The 18,801-nt window shown below is 42.7% G+C and overlaps 1 protein-coding gene across 3 annotated transcripts; it reads right to left on the reverse strand.

Moving 5' to 3' along the window:
- Window positions 1–10,747: 10,747 nt before the first annotated feature.
- MEIG1 (meiosis/spermiogenesis associated 1) lies at window positions 10,748–18,765 on the reverse strand. 3 transcript variants are annotated; one of them, XM_048302326.1, is made up of 4 exons: window positions 18,627–18,765; window positions 16,429–16,561; window positions 14,426–14,588; window positions 10,748–12,402 (listed from the first exon to the last, which is right to left on the reverse strand). In XM_048302326.1, exons 2-4 carry the CDS (start codon window positions 16,530–16,532, stop codon window positions 12,274–12,276), a joined length of 396 nt encoding a protein of 131 aa, XP_048158283.1. In that variant the 5' UTR covers window positions 16,533–16,561; window positions 18,627–18,765; the 3' UTR covers window positions 10,748–12,273. The 3 variants fall into 3 exon arrangements, with proteins under 3 accessions (XP_048158283.1, XP_048158285.1, XP_048158284.1); XM_048302328.1 differs by lacking the exon at window positions 18,627–18,765 and adding an exon at window positions 15,153–15,213 and having other exon boundaries at window positions 16,429–16,484; XM_048302327.1 differs by lacking the exon at window positions 16,429–16,561 and having other exon boundaries at window positions 18,627–18,762.
- Window positions 18,766–18,801: the final 36 nt, after the last annotated feature.

The following is an 18,801-nucleotide window of genomic DNA, read 5'->3' on the forward strand; positions in this document are numbered from 1 at the left end:
TGCTCAACCAAGTTGCGGTATTTGTGCAAATCTCGTTAGGGGTGACGCTATGGCAGCTCGGAGAAAGGAGCTTGATTTGATTTGATTTCGATTTGATTTTTCTCATTTTAAATTCTATTTTGTTGCTCTTATTATGGGGGTTTTAAATTTTATTTTATTTTCCTTTATTGTGTTTTACTCTCATAGAATCATAGAAGCAGGATATCCCGAGTTGGAAGGGACCCACAAGTAACCCCAGTCCGACTGCTGGCCCTGCACAGGACACCCCACAAATCCCACCCTGTGCCTGAGAGTGTTGTCCGAACCCTTCTTGAACTCTGTCGGGCTCAGTGCTGTGAGCGCTGCCCTGGGGAGCCTGTTCCAGTGCCAGCCACCCTCTGTGTGAAAAACCTCTTCCTGATATCCAACCTAACCTTTATTTTATAGTGTTGTAATTTTCTTACTTTGTATTTTATTTTGTTTTATTTTACTTTGCTTTATTTTATTGGACGGGCTTATTTATTTATTTATTTTTAAACATCTGATGCTGCTAGAGCTGAAAAATGAATTTACATGTGCTCCTCCCAGTCCCCTACATGAGTTACCCATCTAAATTAGATAAAAGAGAGGGATTATTCCTGGTACTGGGATTGGTGGCAGTGAAACACTTTTGATGTATACATTCCTTAGCCAAAGTTTTCCCACATATTGTTTCTGCTCAGGATAAAGCTTGCTGCTGCTGCTGCTTTGGAGTTGAAGATGGGTTTGCATGTGAGAAAGCCTGGGGACATTAATTTTACTGGGGTTTTTTAGTTTATTTTAATTTCTTTTAATTTTCTAATTATATTTTCGATTTATACTTTTATTTATGTTAATTTTAATTTATTTTTGTTGGTTTGTGGGTTTTTTTACTTTTTAATTAATTTCATTTTTTCTAACTACATCACTTGCTCTCAGAAAATAGCTTTCCTCTTGGATATCCCCTAGACCATCGGGGATACAACCTTTCTCCAAGTGCATTCGAGGATGAAAATAAACCAATCAAGATGCATTAAATGTCATGGCTTCCAGGACAGATGTTTTTTGTTCAAATGAGCCTTGTGGTTTCCCCCCGACCCTGCTCTCCCTGCCATGCACCTCTCCAGGATTTCCAGGGGGCTTTTTGCCCTGAAAGACAAACTTCCCTAAATATAATTGTAATTTAGCAGAAATAGCATGGCCATTTCTTTCTTGCTGTATAGAAAATATTTCTAGGCCAGGTCTGTAGGTGAAAAGATCAGAAAGAAGAACACCAGCTGCAGATATGAACTTTCAGAACAGTTGTGCTGTTGGTGGCTCCAATTCCCGTCAGCCCCTGTCATCCAAGGTCCCCCACAGGCCGCCGCTGGTCATGGCACATCGGAGCTCCCCTGCTCTTGAGCAAGAGCCCGGTGAAATCAGCCGCTTCTCTTGCGAAACACTGCTGTCATTTTAGGTCACAAGTGCTGCCGGGGCCGCTTGACCTGGGGCCGTGCTGTGCACGCTGGGCTCCGGAGCACTCGATCTCCTCTCAGCCTCTGCGCTCAACACACTCAGAGACCAAAGCGCTGCCGCTTCAAAGATGAAAAGTATTGAATTCAAGCAAGGCTGGAAAATTATCACAGTTTTGACGAGCTTGACTGTGCCCTGAGCTGAAGTACTGGGTGGGATGCCACAAAGGCCTCCTGTAACCCTCCAGCAGTTGTTCCCAGGCTAAGTGTTGGGGAAGAAAGGTCTCCAGGACTCAGTGGAGAGACTCTTCATGGCCTCTTGAACCACTTGAAAAGCAGCAATCCCGTGGTGTGAAGGATGTGGCTTCCTGACACACAAGTGCTCTTGACCTACAGAACGGTTGGTTCTGTGCTCATTTTGCAGCACTTGTATATTAATTATATTCCTGAGCAGGCTCCAGCTGTGCCCAGGTTAAATACCAAGGGGGTTGTGGGGTCTGGGTGGGGCACAGGGGTGGCTGGAGGGAAGCAACTGTGGAAGTGCCCTGCATCACGTACTGCATTTATACTTGGAGTTATGGCTCAGCGGGACAAAGGGATATAACCTTCTTCCAACATCTGTTGAATAACTGAGAACAAATGCAAAACACAGGCAAAACTTGCTGAAAACCACAAATTGTTACTTGCACATAATAAACAATGAATCAATAATCAGTGAATATCGGAACAGGGGAATTACTTGTTTCTCAGCCCATGCTTTGTTGTAGTATCTTGTTTTTTAAGTGCTACACGTCTTCTCCACTTAACCAATCTACATCTTTCCCACCTGGAGCACTCACTTGTGCATCAAAGTGCTTCCTGGGTGATGTGATCACTTGGTAGACAGCAACCCTAATTTGTGGAGTGAGTCTGATTGAGCCATTAACATAACAGACCCAACAGATTCACTTTTTTCTACAATTCAAAGTATATCAATCTTCAGTGAAAATTACCTGTGCTTCTCAGGTCTGAAATAAAAAACAACCTGCTTTTTACTGGAGGAAGTAATATTAAAGGAAATCTCAGGTGGTTTAACATTGGAAAGGTTGGAAACAACTGCTCAGGTTGGACACAACTCCCTTGGTCTTATTTAGTATGTTTTACATTTATTGCAGCTGGCTTCATCTGTTAAGAGCAGTTCTAAGGTTTACATGCTGAGCTTTAGCTCTCCTTTCTCAAAAATATTCCTGGAATTACTTCCAAGAAATAGATATGACCCATAAATTGCGGAGAGCTTTGGAGTCTCTTCAGAACATCAGCACCACAGACTATAAAAGAATATATGCTTTCTCCTATCTCATACTTTATTTATATTAAAAGTCATCATGTGTTTTTCCCTGCTCTCTGGGTAAAGGTTTCATTCAGCACATATATGAAAAATTTTATATGTCCCAAGGCTAGTTATATATCACTGTCACTGAAGCTGCTGCCTCTGGAACACACCAGCTGGCTGTTGGAGTCCCAGGGTGGGGGTCAGTAACTCATCTGGGCAGGCAGGGCTGCATTCAGCCCCTCACCAACCTGGCTCCCTGATGCTCTGCATGTTCTTTCAAGTGATCTAATGCACTGAGGCTTCTAATGCATCAATTTATTCCATAACTCTTTGGTAGCAGGGGCTTTCTGCTGCAATTTATCTCAGTCTCAGCTCCAGCAAGAGCAGGCCCTGCTCGCCTGTCTCCTTCCCCATAGCGATTTCAGCTTCCTGACACAGCTGTTACTGATTACAGCCTGGTAATTGGTTTTTGCACTATTAAATCAGCCCTCAGCTCCCAGCACGATGGTCCTTGGGCTTTTCTACCTGGCACACTTTATTTTGAAAGGATACCAGTTTCCTCAGATCTTTCTAACAAAGCTTCCAAAACACAAAATTCCTGGAACACCCAGGAGCTGTTTTCATCTGTGCTTTCAAGTCCAAAGGAAACCTGACTAACAAACTTGGTTTGTTAGAATAGACTTTAATCTCGTCTCTGGCAGCCCCCGACCTGAGGAAAGTCTCTGGAAGAGGAATAAATGGACAAGACATTTACAACACTGAGATCCCTCTCCATCATCCCAGAAGAGCTGGGGTTGACTCCCTCTAGAGAAAGGGTCACCCAGCCGTGGCAGATCATCAAGAGATAACCAGCTCAAGGACAGCCAGCATGCGCCTCCCCCCAGAGCAAGGGGCATGATTTTTTTCAGTTAGTCCTGCCATGCTGAGATTATACATTTCTTGCCTTTGCTGGGGGCACATGTTCTGCTGAGACAACAGGAAGTTTCTGCAGAGGGTGTGGGAAAGGAGAAGATAATCAAAAACCTTTAAGTTTTGCAGTTCCCACGGTCAGTTTTACTTAGTAGCTGCCTATAAGGACCAAAAGATTTTAAAACTGGTACCAAGGGGTGTTACAGATATATTCAAACTTTAAAAAAAAAAAAAAATCAGTGAAGTATTTCCAGTATAGCCCAGGTGCAATCTAGTGATGTAGCCAAAGGTCTCTGCCTGCATCTCTCAGTTTATGGTAACTTTCCTCGAGTCTCTGCCTTACAGCTTTCAGAGATTTTCCCCCTAAACAAGGATTCATGCATTAATTCAGTGTTAATGGAGAACCTTAGTGGCACTGGGACCCATGGGGCAGATGCCACAAAGGGAACACGGCACTGCTGGAGTGTCACCCACTGGCACCGTGGAGCTGGGGCTGATGTGAACAGCCCGTATCCAGCAGCTCCCTGGGCTTTACTGTCATTGCTTCAGACATCGGGAGGAGCATCAGCCCAGCGGGAGGGGAAAAACAGCCACGGCCAAGGACAGAGCGGTCTGGGGAGGCAGTCAGCAGAGGGAGGCACGAGCTCACAGATCCGGTGCGAATCTCAGCCCGTGGCGTCCCTCCGAGCTCCAGGATGCAGGCAGCGGGCTTCAAACGGTTCTGCAAGACTAATTCATTTCACTTTTTTCACATTTATGTTTAGCTCTTGGAGATCAGATGGGAGACTGAGCAAATGAGGAAGCTGAAACATTCTGATTCAAGGATGTGTTTTCTGAATTATTCATTATAATCTTCGTTCTCTCGTGGGTTTTTCAGCATTTGAGTTTTATGAGGATTGTGGATTCTCCCTCTTTTATATTATCTTACTTAAAGTATTGCAGAAGCTTTCCCATATGCTCCTTCATGCTCCAAAACCTCAGCTGAGAGTCACAGTGTTTGATAGATTTAGAGAAAAATGTCCTCAATATTTTTTATTTTTGAGAAAAAAAATGTTCAAAAAGATAAACACTTCATTAATATATGCATGTGTATGCATATATAATGCAAATTTCCCTCCTGGGCTTCTGATACATGTATAAGCAGTTTACCAACTGCTCCTCTGAGCTGGTGGCAGACATTAAGTGGGGCAGCAGCTGTGGGGCTGCTTCAAAACACCCCTTTGAAGAGCAGAGGAAAGAGCTCGGTGTGACACTGCTCGTTACACACCAGCTGAACGGCAAAACAGCCCCTCCTCTGCTGCATCTGCAAATCAGACACCACCTGTCACCCCGCCAGGGTGGCAGGAATATCACAGGGAAATCTCCATTGGTACTGATATTCAAGAAGAAAAATCTACTTTGAATGGCAAAAGGACACACAGGAACAGTATCACCTCCTGATTTTGCAGGTTTTCCATCTTGTCATTTAAGCTTTCCACAGTGGGATGAACACAAAAGAAAACTATCCATCTATTTGTCCTTCCTTATCATGTGCATATGCTCCCCTTGGCACTACCACAGCCTTGAAATGCAGGATTTTGTGATGGTCTGCAGAGAGGTGAGATGCAAAACCTTCTCTGCCCACAGCAAGCACACTTTGAGAGGTCATCCCACTGGCATCAAGGGTCTGTGTTGCTCGTTCATCTTCCCAAGCCACCTCAAGGCTACCAGTCATCCAAGCACATCCAGGAGAAGGAGATTCTCTTCCCAAAACTCGGTGTTCCTGAGGCACACACTCCATTAAACAATGGCTAGCCAGAGGCAGACTAAAACATCTGCCTGAAATCCAGACTGCTGCCTCTTGTGCTGAAATGTTTCCAGCTGGCACTGCCCCAACCGCAGGCTTTTTTCTTCTCCATGGGCAGGTGCAATTCAAAACCTGCAGTGGCTACAGCCTCTGAATTGAAAAGCAAGTCATGCAAATCCTTTTTGCACAAGGGAGCTGTTATCTAACTAACATTTATGGATTTCACGGAGTCTGAGGGTGTGGACTCTCATCTCGGGGTCTCTCACAGCACAAGTCACTGCTTACAGTCAGGTAACTCTGGGCTGAGACTGATGACAGTGTTTGGAAACTGTGTTAGTCCTCAGGCAGTACAATAATGTTCCAGAAACAAAACCTCTGCCTGCTCTGTATCTGTCTTACAACTCTGTATCCACCTCATCTGTATCAGACAAGATGTGTCAGTGGAAAATACTTATTACCTCTATTGACAGAGTCCCAATGTAACCACTTCATTAATTTATCCCTGATTAGAGTCTGTTTATCCAGTCTAGTCTCATTCCCTTTTAAGTACTGGTTCATGTTGACCTTCCATCAGTTCTCTGACACCTCTCCAGTTTTCTAAAGTTTGTTAAGATCTAAAATTAGTGAAATGAGAGTATTGAGCTGCTGGTCTTAAGACTGGGAGTGTACAGACTTCTGCACTGAAAGTGTTTGTATTTAGCAGGTGATGTTCCACATCCTCCTCAGCTACAGATGGTAAATTATTTCATCTGGTGTAGATGGATCCTACTACTTTGTTCTGATATAGTAAAGCAGGAATTATGAACATTTGGTGTGATGTTTTTCCCATCTGATGGATATAAATGGTAAAATTGTAAATAACAGAGAAGCTGTTCCTAAGTTAACATTCCTGGTGATATTTTAATGCTGTCTTAAAGTCTATAACATACTGAAGTTTTTATATTTCTTGTTTCTGTTGCCTTGCATTCTCAATAATCTGCTTGGACTATACATTCTGTAGCAATTGATATTTCTTCTAAACATCTCTTCTGAACTCATCCTTCAGATCTATCTATCTATCTACCTACCTACCTACCTATCTTCTCTGTTGAAATATTGCTCTGGTCTGACAAAATATTAATCCACCGATGTTTTAAATAAATCTCTGTCTTTGTAGTTGCAAGTGTAGTAATATTTCTCATTTGCTGAGACCAAAGTTTTGGATGATAGGCTGTCAAAGAGATATCTCATGTTTTTAATTAGCATCTCCTCCAAACAGTGATCTTTCAGCTCTGTTACACAGACCTCCTCCTTTTTGAAGAGTCAGTGGAGGGAAGAAGAGTCGTTCTGGATTGTGATTCACGTTCTTTCTGAACAACATGGAGATGTATCTGTCAGGGAGATTAGGATAGGAGCTGGCAGGTTGTAACCACCACAGAGCAAGAGCTCCACTGTCTGTAGCTTCAGGAGACCAGAGCCACGGAAAGAGGCCGATCTGCAGGGACACCATGCTCTTTTCTCCAGAAACACCGCCCAACACATCCCTGTGTCAAGTGTGCCTGGCTCCAGCCCATCTCTCCAGGCACAGCATCCTAGCGCTTATCTCCTCGCACTCGCAGCCCACCTGCTGGCTCCTTCTCGCTCACATCCCAGCACTGGCTGGAACATTGCGTACTTGGCACGAGGATGCTCCCCAGGACAGCACAGCAAACATCCTCTAGACACCCCGGGCAAAAATGAAGAATCTGCCATATATCCAGTCCCCCTGCTTTTTGCTCCACCCCCAAGCAGCTGGCGGTAGCTGATCCACCCGTGCAGAGCCGCTCCCCCTTGGATGAGGTATTTGGGTGCTCCTGCCAAGGCAGGAGAACATCTGCAGCGAGAAACTGGGACCACACCCTACTTCCCCAACCAGCAAGAGCTGCCAGGAGGGGAGGAGGTTTCTGTGTGTACGAGATTGTTGGCGAAATGCTGCTGCATCTGTGTGCTTGACTCTTGAACCTGCTCGTCCTTCCCTGAACCCGCCCCCTTCTTCTCTCCCTTCCCCCTCCTCCTCCTCCTTCTGCTTTTGGGCATTCCCTTCCCTGTATCTCCACGCCCTTAGAGCTGCCGCCTGCCAGGCACGTGCAGCCGCGGCAGCACCGCGGAGCTCCGGCGCGTAGGTGCCTCTGCATCATCCTCAAAGCGCAGCCAAGCGCCTGCCGGGGAGGCTGCCACGAGCACGTGTGAAACTGGAGAGCATCTGCTTCACTAAATGGTTTGGTTACTCCGTATCACAGAAGTAACAAATAACGAGGAAAGACAGTGATTTAAACATGCAGGCACACAACCATTAATGAGCAGGTGATGAGAGAGACAATAAGGGAAGCCAGAGCTTGCCAGGCACTGACTGATGGGCCATTAAATGAGCTACTCTGGCTTTGGAGACGATCTACCTCAATTTTGTAACTGATAGGATGGAAAAAACATGGTTAGTGTGAATTTTAAGGGGTATTTGAGGGAGCTTGGAGGATTGCACAAAACTTAGTCAGGATGTTTAGGGAAATGACCAAAGACACAGGAAGGGAAGGATCAGGGTGGAACAAGTATGGGAAGATGACAAGGAAGGAGGTTGGAGGGATCAGACATGTCAGCCAGCGTTTGGGTAGGATGATCACCTGGCTGGGCCCTGGCCCTGAATCTTCAGAAGGTAGTCTGGCCTGCCTTCTTATTAAATCACATCCTTAATTACCTTTTATGTGTGCCAGCCCCTGGAAAAGACTCAAGGTCTGAGCCAGGGCTGGTTGAGGGAGCCAGGATAGAGGACACTGGACAGGATTTTCAAGGGATCCATAAGCATGGAGTGCCTGTGAAGGCAGAGAATATGGAAGAGTATTGAGGGAAAGGAAGAGCCACAAAAGCAACAGGCAGCAAAGATCGTCTGTCTCAACACTGAGAGATGTAAATACACTGGCAGAACAAACCATCTATAAAAATGATTGTGTTTGTTCAAAGCTATATTGCAGGATTTTTTGGGTGCCACCCTGGAACTCTACTGACAGTAGACATTCCCCAGTCACCCTCCCAAATGCTGTTTGAGTGGGTGCTGGGCTTCAGATTTGAATTACATGCAAAGTCTTAATTGCAACAAGAAAGAAACTGTGTTTTATTAAGTAATTACAAGTTGCCAAGAAGTGCTCAGCACAGGCAGGCTACTGAGAAAGCTGATCCAATGCATGAAATAATCCAGTGGAACTGGATTAGTAGGAGAGAACCTGCAAGGAGCATAGAAGAACTCCATTCCAGCTGCTTTCAGGCAGCCTTCATTTGCATAGGCCATGTGAGGAACAGCTGCACCAACAGCTGGTGAGTTAGAAAGTTGTTTTTAATGAGTTTGAGGCCAATCATTTTCAACACTTTGAAACAATGGAACCATGTTTGAAAACCAAAAGGCTGAGGTTCAACTCTCTTCAGAGATGGAAAAACAACTTTCCATTTGGGTGCCTAAGTGAAAATCAAAACACTTATACCATCCTTCTGTGTAGAGCTTTGAGCTGCTGTGACTGCAAAGCAGTCAAACAACCATGGCATCACTGTCAGAAAATACTGATCCATAACAGATTCCAGTAAAGGCTGAAAAACAGAGCACACCAGCCTGGAATGCACAGGTTGCACTCTTGCCATTTCACATGTAGTTGTCAAACACAAAGCCTGAAAAGTAGGTCTTGGAAGTTTGTTTTACCTACTTCTTGTCAGCTTCAACAGGCACAGAAAGGATTTATTCTTCTTGTACAAAGCCATGCAGGGAATTAGACCAAGTAGATGAGGCTTAGGCAGCTGCAAGCTAACAGAAAGCCTTGCCACTGCCATTCCCTGAGCTGCTGCAAATGACCATTAGAGCGTTACAGTATTCCCTGATAAGAGAAATACCTACAGATAAGTACCTGGGAAAGTACTTTCACAGAATTACTTTTTAATAAGAGTCAAATCAGAAAAATAGCACATATTTTCATCTCTAGGCAATAAAACTTGAGAGATGTGCTTTAGCTCTTTAAAATTCAGTAAAGAAGTTTTTATAATGATGTTCAGAAATCATTTATGGTGATAAGTACTGCTGTGTCACCCTTAAAATAAAGCCCAGCTTCCCCAAATCGCTTACTTCTGATACTCCTTCATAGCTTAAGAGACAAGTAAGCTCCACCTGCTTAAAACTGAGGTAGGGATATTTCAGTTACAGATGTATCAGATAAAACACTGAGTTCTTTTGACAGCTCTTTGAGTGAAAGATACATCCTGCACACAGGCAGCAGAGGAAAACTTGCTGGTACTCAAGTATCAGCTTCATGCTCAGCCAGCACAGCTGAACGCCAAAGCCAGGTCAGGAGGAACTTTGGCAGGCTGGAGCAGTGGTTATGTTACCTTAAGTTTGGCATGAACTGGATGTAAAAGGACAATTTTAACTGAAACCAACACTGCCAGTACAAAACCTGCTGTTTCACTAATGAACTGAGAGAACTCCCAAATTCAGCACTGTCCTGACAAAGGCCATCTCTGTAAACTGGTCTTACTAATTACAAGGCTTGTCTCTCTTTTTCATCCTGTGAATCTTTTAAATCTCACAGTGAGATTCAATCTTTTTGCACACTGAAAATGCTGAAAAATGTAAGTAATAAAATATAGGTAATTCACTCTCTCAAAGTGGGAAGGATCTGTCAATTCATATAAAGTGGAACATGAATTCCCATGCTACTCATTTGAAGGGAAATATCCATGGGCTGCATGAAATGCACACTCATGGTTTTAAAATATAGACAGAAGCATCCAGCAGTATTGCAAAAATATTGAGGAGTTAGGTAAAATGAAGGAATCCCAGAACAATCTCTTACATGTGTTTCAACTTTTAAAAATCTTTCTTGAGGAAAAAATCCACATTAAATCCTAAAAAGTTACCTGCAGTTTTAATTCCTGTTCTCGAATGCCCAACTACGTCTTTTTTATAGACTGAGAAAATAGCTGTACGAAATGTTCTCACTTCTTCTGTGTGTGCTGATAGCAATAATTTCTGACAATAAATTTGAGCTGGCTATACAATACATCTATGTTTTGTGTAATTCTTTAAAGGCTGTTTCATGTCCACTGGAAGACTGTTTTTAGGAATCTATGAAGTTAACAAAGTGAGATCCACTAAACTAAAGTGACAAAATTGATGGGTTATCTGGTAATTGTTCTGTTCCCACTATTTAATTGCAAAGTATGCAAAAAGTCCTGTCTTTAAAAAGTATACCTAGAGCACTCCAAATATAAAAGAAATAATAATGAAAGGCTGAAGTGGCATTTATGGTAGCAATGCTTTATTTCTCTACACTGCAGTAACTCTCTCTTTATATGCCATTAAAACCTTCCTAGAATATGTTTCATAGTTGCTTCAGAGTATCTTTCTGTCATTTCTCTAGCAGAGCTCATACAAGTTTAAGCTAATATTTTCCAAGTTGTCTAAATAAGATGAGATCACCACCAATCATTGTCAATGAGGTCTTTTAAATATTGCACCCATACTTATTTCGACTAGGAGCTGTAAGTCCTCTATTTCTCATCTCGAGTCTGCCTCCATCTTAGGCTCAAATAAATTAAGAATATCCATAAGACAGGTGGTCAAATGTACACTGCTAATTCATGCCTAAAACTGAGTTTAGATACCCTTGGTCAACAGTATAGAGATAGGAAATATTAATAGCAATTTTTTTGTAACTACCACAAACACACCTACTGGTTTACATAACAATAATCTGTTCTACTGGTCAATTATCAAGAGTTTTGGCATCTCAAAGTATTTTAATTAAATCCCTTCATGAGTGAAGGTAAGTACAGTTCCTCATCTTTATCGAGCGTCTCAGAGTAGCCCAGGTATGTGCAGCTGCTGCAGAGTTGACGTCACAGCAGCACATTCAAAGAAAATGTTACATAGCTGCACTTAAAAGAAATTAATTGTGCTCACAAGAGCTTTTCTCTATTCAGAACAAAGGCTGTCCAAATGACAGGACCACATGTGGATGTTGATAATGTGACATTCCAAGTTAGATGAGATGAATTCTGCCCAGAAATCCCACACATAATCTGTGTACGTCACTTTCCCCTAAATATTACAGAGTGTGGATTTCATGTTCTCCCTGGAGTTTTATATCCCATGCTCCCAACACCTGTAAATCCACAGTCCACCCCTGCAAGAAGGCATATGCTAGTAAGTCAATTAATACTTCCTCTTAGAGTAATTAATACTGGCACCTGACAAAAATACTTTGGGGATAGATAGAAAGACATTTCTGTTGTGACTCTTTCTATCACAATAACCAGTCTTTATATCTGCAGCTCAGCACTGGCTGATTGTTCAGTGTCCTTCACTTAAATTCTTTGCTTGTTATTCTTGCTCTGCTCCAAGGGATTTTTAATCAGTGCTCTGGCCTTACTTTGGCCCTTTGGAGTCTCATAACCCTTAGCTACACCAAGAGACTGTGGCTGACATTAACCAGTGTCAACAAGATTATATTGTTTGGAATAAAGATTGATGCCTTTACTTACAATAGATGCTATACAGTTAACTGAAATATATGATGCCCATCTGCCAGCTTTTTTATGTCAAAGCATTTGTAACCAGGAAAATGAGGAATAATAAGACTTTTGGTTATAGGAGGGAAAAAGTGAAGCTTCTATGTCTATAGTTCAGGCTTCTCTACATTTCCAGCACTCCCCTTCCTATCTAAGCATGACATGGATACTTAAGGTAAAACAGATTACACAATTCATTTACTTACAGGTCTTAAGAAATTATTTATAAAAACAAACCAACCAGAACAATAACAACACTAATACACATAAACTTTCACTTTGCGGACATCTTTGTCTTCGCATTCTCTTTGCCTGTTGTAATAATAGAATGTATTGTCCCTTCTCTGAAGTTTCTTAACAAATCCAGTTTCTGGCCAGCACTCTACCTACAAGCAGAACAAAAAGGACATGCAATCACCTGAACATGCTCACATTAAATGATGTTTGTTCATTACCTTGCAAAGAATATAGGGTTAAATTCCATAGGAAACCCTCATTTGCATCTAAAGACTACTTTTCTATTAATTTGCTGAACTTCTGAAAACAGACTGAGAACAAGATGTCAGAAACCAGTTTTCAGGTTTAGCATAAACTTATGTGATCTGAAAAGCCTAGAGATAGGAATCTAAGATATTTGACAGGCTAATTTAAAATTGCTCAAGTCAAAGATTTTAAAATATCTTGTTTAGGAATATAACATTGATGCTATTCAGTTATTCAGTAATCTGAGAGGCTGCAAGAGTCTGCTTCTGTAAGACTGACATACACTTAAAGGTTTCTTTCAGACCTTCTGACCATAAAAAATGTGCTTTTAGTTAGCAATTTCATGAAAATAAAGTAAGCTTCAGACTGTGTCAGTCTTAAAGATGGTGGGATCAACCCCACATAAACCCAGCACCACTCTGGTGCTCTTCACTGTTCCACAGTGTAAAGCTTTAAATTAAAGGCTTGAGCATTTGCACATTCAATAGCTTTATGGCTTTAATAGCTCTCTCAGCTTGAGCATCTATGACTACTTCTGATTAAACTAAACCTTAAAAATCAGGTAATAAGCATCTTATTTCTCTTCAAGGCAGAGCTGACAACAGGATGTCAAACTAGAACATTCTCTAATTGGAGAGCCCCAGAAGTGGTTTCATCACTTACCTTATGACTTCAGGCATACAGCTGTGTTATTTGCATTGTCTGTCTAAACATAACAGCCTTAATATTCATTCTACCTACACTATAATTGCATCTTTAGTAACAACTGCATTATAGAAACCTAAAATGGACTAAACAAGACATTTCAGAATATGTAAGTTGAAAGAGAATCACTGCCAGGCCCTGGCAGACTGGAACAGAATACACACTCACATTACAATGACTCAGTGGTGTTCTTTAACTTTCATCAGGGTTTAACTGCCAGTGGTTGTGCCCTGCCATAAATCTTAAACACACAGATCCTACCACAATAATTACACTATTTCCTTCTGCAGTTATTGAAAATCATACCACAGCTTTTGCAGTGGTATCAGAGTCCATGATAAAATAATAAACTGTATCTTATTATGCACATCAATGTTTTTCTGTGTTGTGAGTTAACTGGATGGGGAGTGAGTTTCTTGGGACTTTCTGTGCTTTCTTATGTGCACAGGAGGTCAACATCTTTTAAAATTGTGGTTTTCATATTATATTTGCTGCTTTGGGAGATAAATTACAGAGTTGTAAGAAAGATGATGCATTCTTCACTGTATTAACCTTTTGGTTGCTGTTTTGAACCTCAAGTAGCCACTGGATATTTGGCCACTACTCAATAGCTCATCTGATGTGCTGGGGAGCATCACCACCAACTGTAGCGAGCAGAGGCACAAGTCCTTGGTGTTGACAAGAGCCTGTGTCACAACTGCCTTTAGCACAGCTGGCATCAAATATTTCCATTGTGGACATCATTTTGACAGAGGCCAAGTTTTGAGTGTGCACAAAGTCCAACTGTGCTACCACATAATCCAACTGCAAACCGAAGCAGTAGCAATGACACAGGACTGACTCCGTGGACAACCAATGAGTTTCCTATCAAGTCTATTGACAGAGTAATGGGGAAGCTTCAGAGAACTCACTTTGAAATATTTTTCCCTCAATACTGAATTATTCCCTTGGAGATCAGCTACATCTGTTCAAAGAGATCTGTGATGCTTCTAAATGCATCAGAGAGGGGGAGCAAAACACAGGCTAGGCAGTGTTTCTGTTTCACTTCTGTGAAATGAGGTATTCTGCACAGTAAACAACAGCTCCAAAATTCAAGTCAGACCTGTGAGGAAACACTGTATCAGAACCTAGCCTAAATGAAAGGAAATAAGCTGCATCTCCATTCTTATTTAATGAGACAGAAGTTTAAAGTAGTAACCCTTTCAAAGTTCTGAATCTTACCTCATCAACTTGTTTTACTTGTTTATATTCCACCTCATCTCTGTATCCAGCTTGCTGAAATCTGTATAAGTTCTCTACATCATCTGACCATATTTTGGCATGATGCATAGATTTTGGTTTCATGTCAGCTTTACTCATGACTTCAGAAACTTCAGACTTCTTCCTGAAATTAGACAGGAAAATTAAATAGAGAAGACAGAAGCAAGTGAATTTTGTTGGGGACACAGAGTAACAGATAGAAAACAAAATTTAAAATAAAGGAATTACAGAGTTCAAAGTCTGAGGTTAAAAAAGGAAGAAGTTATAAGCAGCTGGAATCAAATTAAATGCACTGCTTGATCTCAAACAAACCCAACTCATCTGTACTTCCATACACATCTTGACTCAACCTTCCTAAAACTTAATTGTGCAAATTGATGCATTAAAAAAATATTAAATGCAATATTTTTTAAATTTCACGTCTTCGCATTTGTGTCCCCTTGGGGCAGGCAGGCAGATTTCCAGATTTTTCTTTATTGCTCCTGAAGTGACACAAAACTGGGAACCACAGAATGAAGATCTGGGCTGTTACTGAAGAACAGCAAACACTCAGGATAGGAGAGGAGGGGGAAGGAGAAGTGTGCAGCCAGTCACATGGCCACAGTGCAGACGACAGAGATGAGGTCTTGACAGATAAACTGGATAAGGAGACAAGGCACACAGCCTGCCAGAATTCACCCTTTCCTACCTTCGCCCAATCCAACTGACTGCCACTGACTTCCTCCTCACACAAAACCCATTTGTTCAGTCTGCTGAGACACAGTAAACAAGTTAATCAACTGCTAAACCTGAAAAGAGCAGAGAGGGGGCAAGCTGAAACTCAAACTGAAAAAAAAAAAAAAAGACAAACCACCAAACAAATTAAAAACAACAGCAACAAAAAAGCAATAAAAAATTGCAGACAGTGGATACTCACCAGGGACAGATTTGAACTATATGAAAAGAAATATGAACCATTTGACTTCTGCCTTATATCTGAATTTCACTGCATTTACTTTCCTGAGTGTATCTTATTTTGCTACTCAAATAGAACTTTTGTTGCTTCTGCAAGCAAAACACACGTATCACTGTCATGCCTAGCAGGTATGATCAGAGATGAGTACTTTCCTAGTTTTGAAATGTCACCAAGCTTCAGCTTTATAATTAGGAAGGAATGAAAGCTTCTGGATTTTGCAGTGAGAGGATGAATACAGTCTCCCTCCCTGTGGGTAGGATGTTGTCTCCAAACCCTGCACATGGAGTAAAATTTCTTTTCTTGGCAAGTTCCCATATCAACAGAGAGCTTGAAAAGTTGAATGCTGAAATCTTATCAAATGCAAAATGCCACTAGTCTGTTAGAAAAGCAGAAATTGGAAAAAAAGTCTTGCACCACAGGATAAAAATCTTTGGGAAAATTATATCAAGAATTATTGTTATCATGATGTGAAACTAGCAGAAAGAAACCTGCACACCTGTCATCTGTTTGTATGAGAGCCATCAAGAGACAAAGAAAGGGCCTTTCATCTCTTACTGAACACACTTTATTAGAGATCAACAAAAATATGTAAAAGGGCATTTTTCTGGCAACACTTCACCATTTCTTGCAGTTCAGTACTCCAAGCATTCTTTTACCAGGCATTGCAGCATTTTGCAATTCAAAGCAGCCATTTACTGAAATAAAAAAGAAATCTTCCCACCTGGTTATGAGGTATCAAATACAAATTAACAGGATAAGCAAATCCTTATTCTTAACATTTAGGGTAGTCTTTGGGATATCTATCTCAACATTTTTTTTTTCCCCTGTGCTGAAAAGGGCTCTTTTGCAGCCATCATGGGATTTTTCAAGCTCTGTATTTGTTCATCAGTGTTTGATGAGAACTGTTGTCAGTCAATATTGACTTTAGACAGTCAATATGATTAGGAATAACATTAGATCTTAATAAATGCTAAGCCATAATGAATGTAAGTGTCTTATGATAACTTACATGTCATTAGTATTAAGTACTTCTTTATAGGAGGTGCTGGATTCACCTAATGAATGTTTTTCTTCAAGACATGTAGGTAGGTCTGGGACTTCCTGAGTCACCATGAATTCACAGTGCCTGTCCACAAGAGCTCCTGCCCAAAAAGTAAAGAACATACATTGAAAGTTCCAGCTTGGTGACTTCAAATAATGAAAACACCATCCTGATATTTTTGGGATGCTATTTGAAAATTGTACTCTTTGTCTATTGTGTGTCCAAGTTCCAGGCATAGAGCTGTTTTCATTGTACCAGAGCAGGAGACAGCTGTACTCCAGCCAAGAATTCAGTGAAGAGATGAAAGACAACAGACAGATAAAGGCAAATAAAGAAGACAAGAGAATGGTAAGAAAATACCCAGTTTAATATTAACACTTTTCATTTAAGGGGAACTTTTGAACGGTGAAGTGCACTTTGCTAAGATGACAATGTTTGCCTGCTCCTAATTTGGGGTAAACAGTGAGTGCTTTGGCCTTGGGAACATATTTTTTAATGTTAATCATAACACAATTACTGTGGAATCCTAACTAGCCTGGGCTCAGACATGGTGGTTTCCTGAACAGTTACACAAGCTGTAAGGGTCTGTGGGAAGAGAGCATCTGCTCCTTTAAGGCATCTGCTCAAGGACCATTTTCACTGCAAAACGGGGTTACAGGAAAGGGAGGAAGCCATACAACAGTATATGGGGACTCAAACCTGAGCAGCAAATGAGGAAGGTGGTGATGAGAACCACACCTGGACAGTCATGGGGCATGTGAAGAGCGTGAGAATGTTTATTCCAGCAAGGTTATCTGATCAGGGACCTTGTCAGTTGGGAAATTTGGGAAAAGGGGGGAAACAAACAAATCGTGCAGAGACAAGGACCTGACAAAACAAACATAGAGAACAAACCTCAACTCTAGCACTAATAGATGGGCTATCAGGAAACTACAGGAATGACATCCAGGGAGATCAACCTGGACTTTGCACTGGTGAGACTATTACCCAGGGGGATCCAGACTTGGAGAGCTGTGGAAATCCATGGAACTGTATAGATCTGTGAGAAACGTGTAGGAGAAGTGGAGCAGGGAGGAACAAAGATGGGAACAGACAGAAAGGAGTATAAAATAAGCCTGTCCTGTGTAAAACAGGGCCAGTCAGTATTACACACCTGGCTGAGCCCTACACCTGGTCATCAGAGGTTGTCGTACCTTATTGTATCTTCTTAAATCTTAACTGTCTCTCTGCATAAGCTCTGTATTCCACATGTGTGTGTGGTGCAAGGACAAAGTGTCAGCTCTGTGTGAGACCTGTGTGTGAGTGAACAGTGGTGCCAGCTCCTGGAGTCAGGCTTGGGGGTATGAGCACCTCTGGCCTGTGATATCAGCTGCTGACGCAGGTGGGGGTACTTAACTTCCAGCCACTGAAGCAGGAACAGGATGTGTCCTGAAAAATTAGCTATTGGGGGAGGGCTGTCATGAGTGAGGGGCTGCATGTCAGCAGGTTGAGCTCACAGCCTGTGTGCCTGGTGCTGGGGAGGAGTGGTCTCTGTACCTTCACCCATTTTGGTATACCTAGGGTGCACACCCATATTCACCAGCAAACCTGAAGCTGAAGAGTAGGGACACCTTGGGTCCAGGCCAGGGTATCAAGTAGGACAGGGGGCCCTGCTGCATCCTCAGCCCAGCAAGGAGCGCCATGTCCCCAGGCAGGAGGGGCCCTGGGCCAGAGCAGCGGGAGGGCTGTACCTCCTACAGCACTTAACCCAAGTCAGCAAATACACGACCTGCTTGGGGTCTCAGAAGAGCCAGTAAGAGATTTCATAGGATGTGAAGGGGGTGGAAAGGACCTTAAGGATCGTCTGGTTCCAACCCCCTGCCATAAGCAGGGGCACCGTCCACTAGATCAGCCTCGAACAGTCCCAGGGTTGGGGCAGCACAGCCTCGCTGGACAACCTGCTCCAGTGCCTCACCACCTGCTGCACTGTAAAAAAATTCTTCCTAATATCTAATCGAAGTTTCCCCTCTTTCCAGTGACTTCTACCTACTCTACCCGCCAGCTCCTTGTACACGCCGTGGTGCTCAGGCAGACATCCCGGCCTGAATCAGTGCTGCGACGGTAACTTCACCCTGCTCCCACTGCCATGGCCACAACCCGCCCACCCAGCCCTTAAGGCGGCCCACCTCGGTTCGAGAGAGGGAAAACGGCGACTCTTCCCACGCGGGGCGGGGCGGCGGTCGGGACGCGATGGCGGCGCCCCTCACCGGCCTGCCCCGCCCCCAATCCCCTCACGGCTCTCCCCCGGTGACGCCAACGGTCGCCAGGCAACCGCCCGCCATGGCTCCTTTAACGGGCCGT

The sequence above is a fragment of the Corvus hawaiiensis genome, chromosome 4 (genome assembly GCF_020740725.1).
Source record: "Corvus hawaiiensis isolate bCorHaw1 chromosome 4, bCorHaw1.pri.cur, whole genome shotgun sequence".
Classification (NCBI taxonomy): domain Eukaryota; kingdom Metazoa; phylum Chordata; class Aves; order Passeriformes; family Corvidae; genus Corvus; species Corvus hawaiiensis.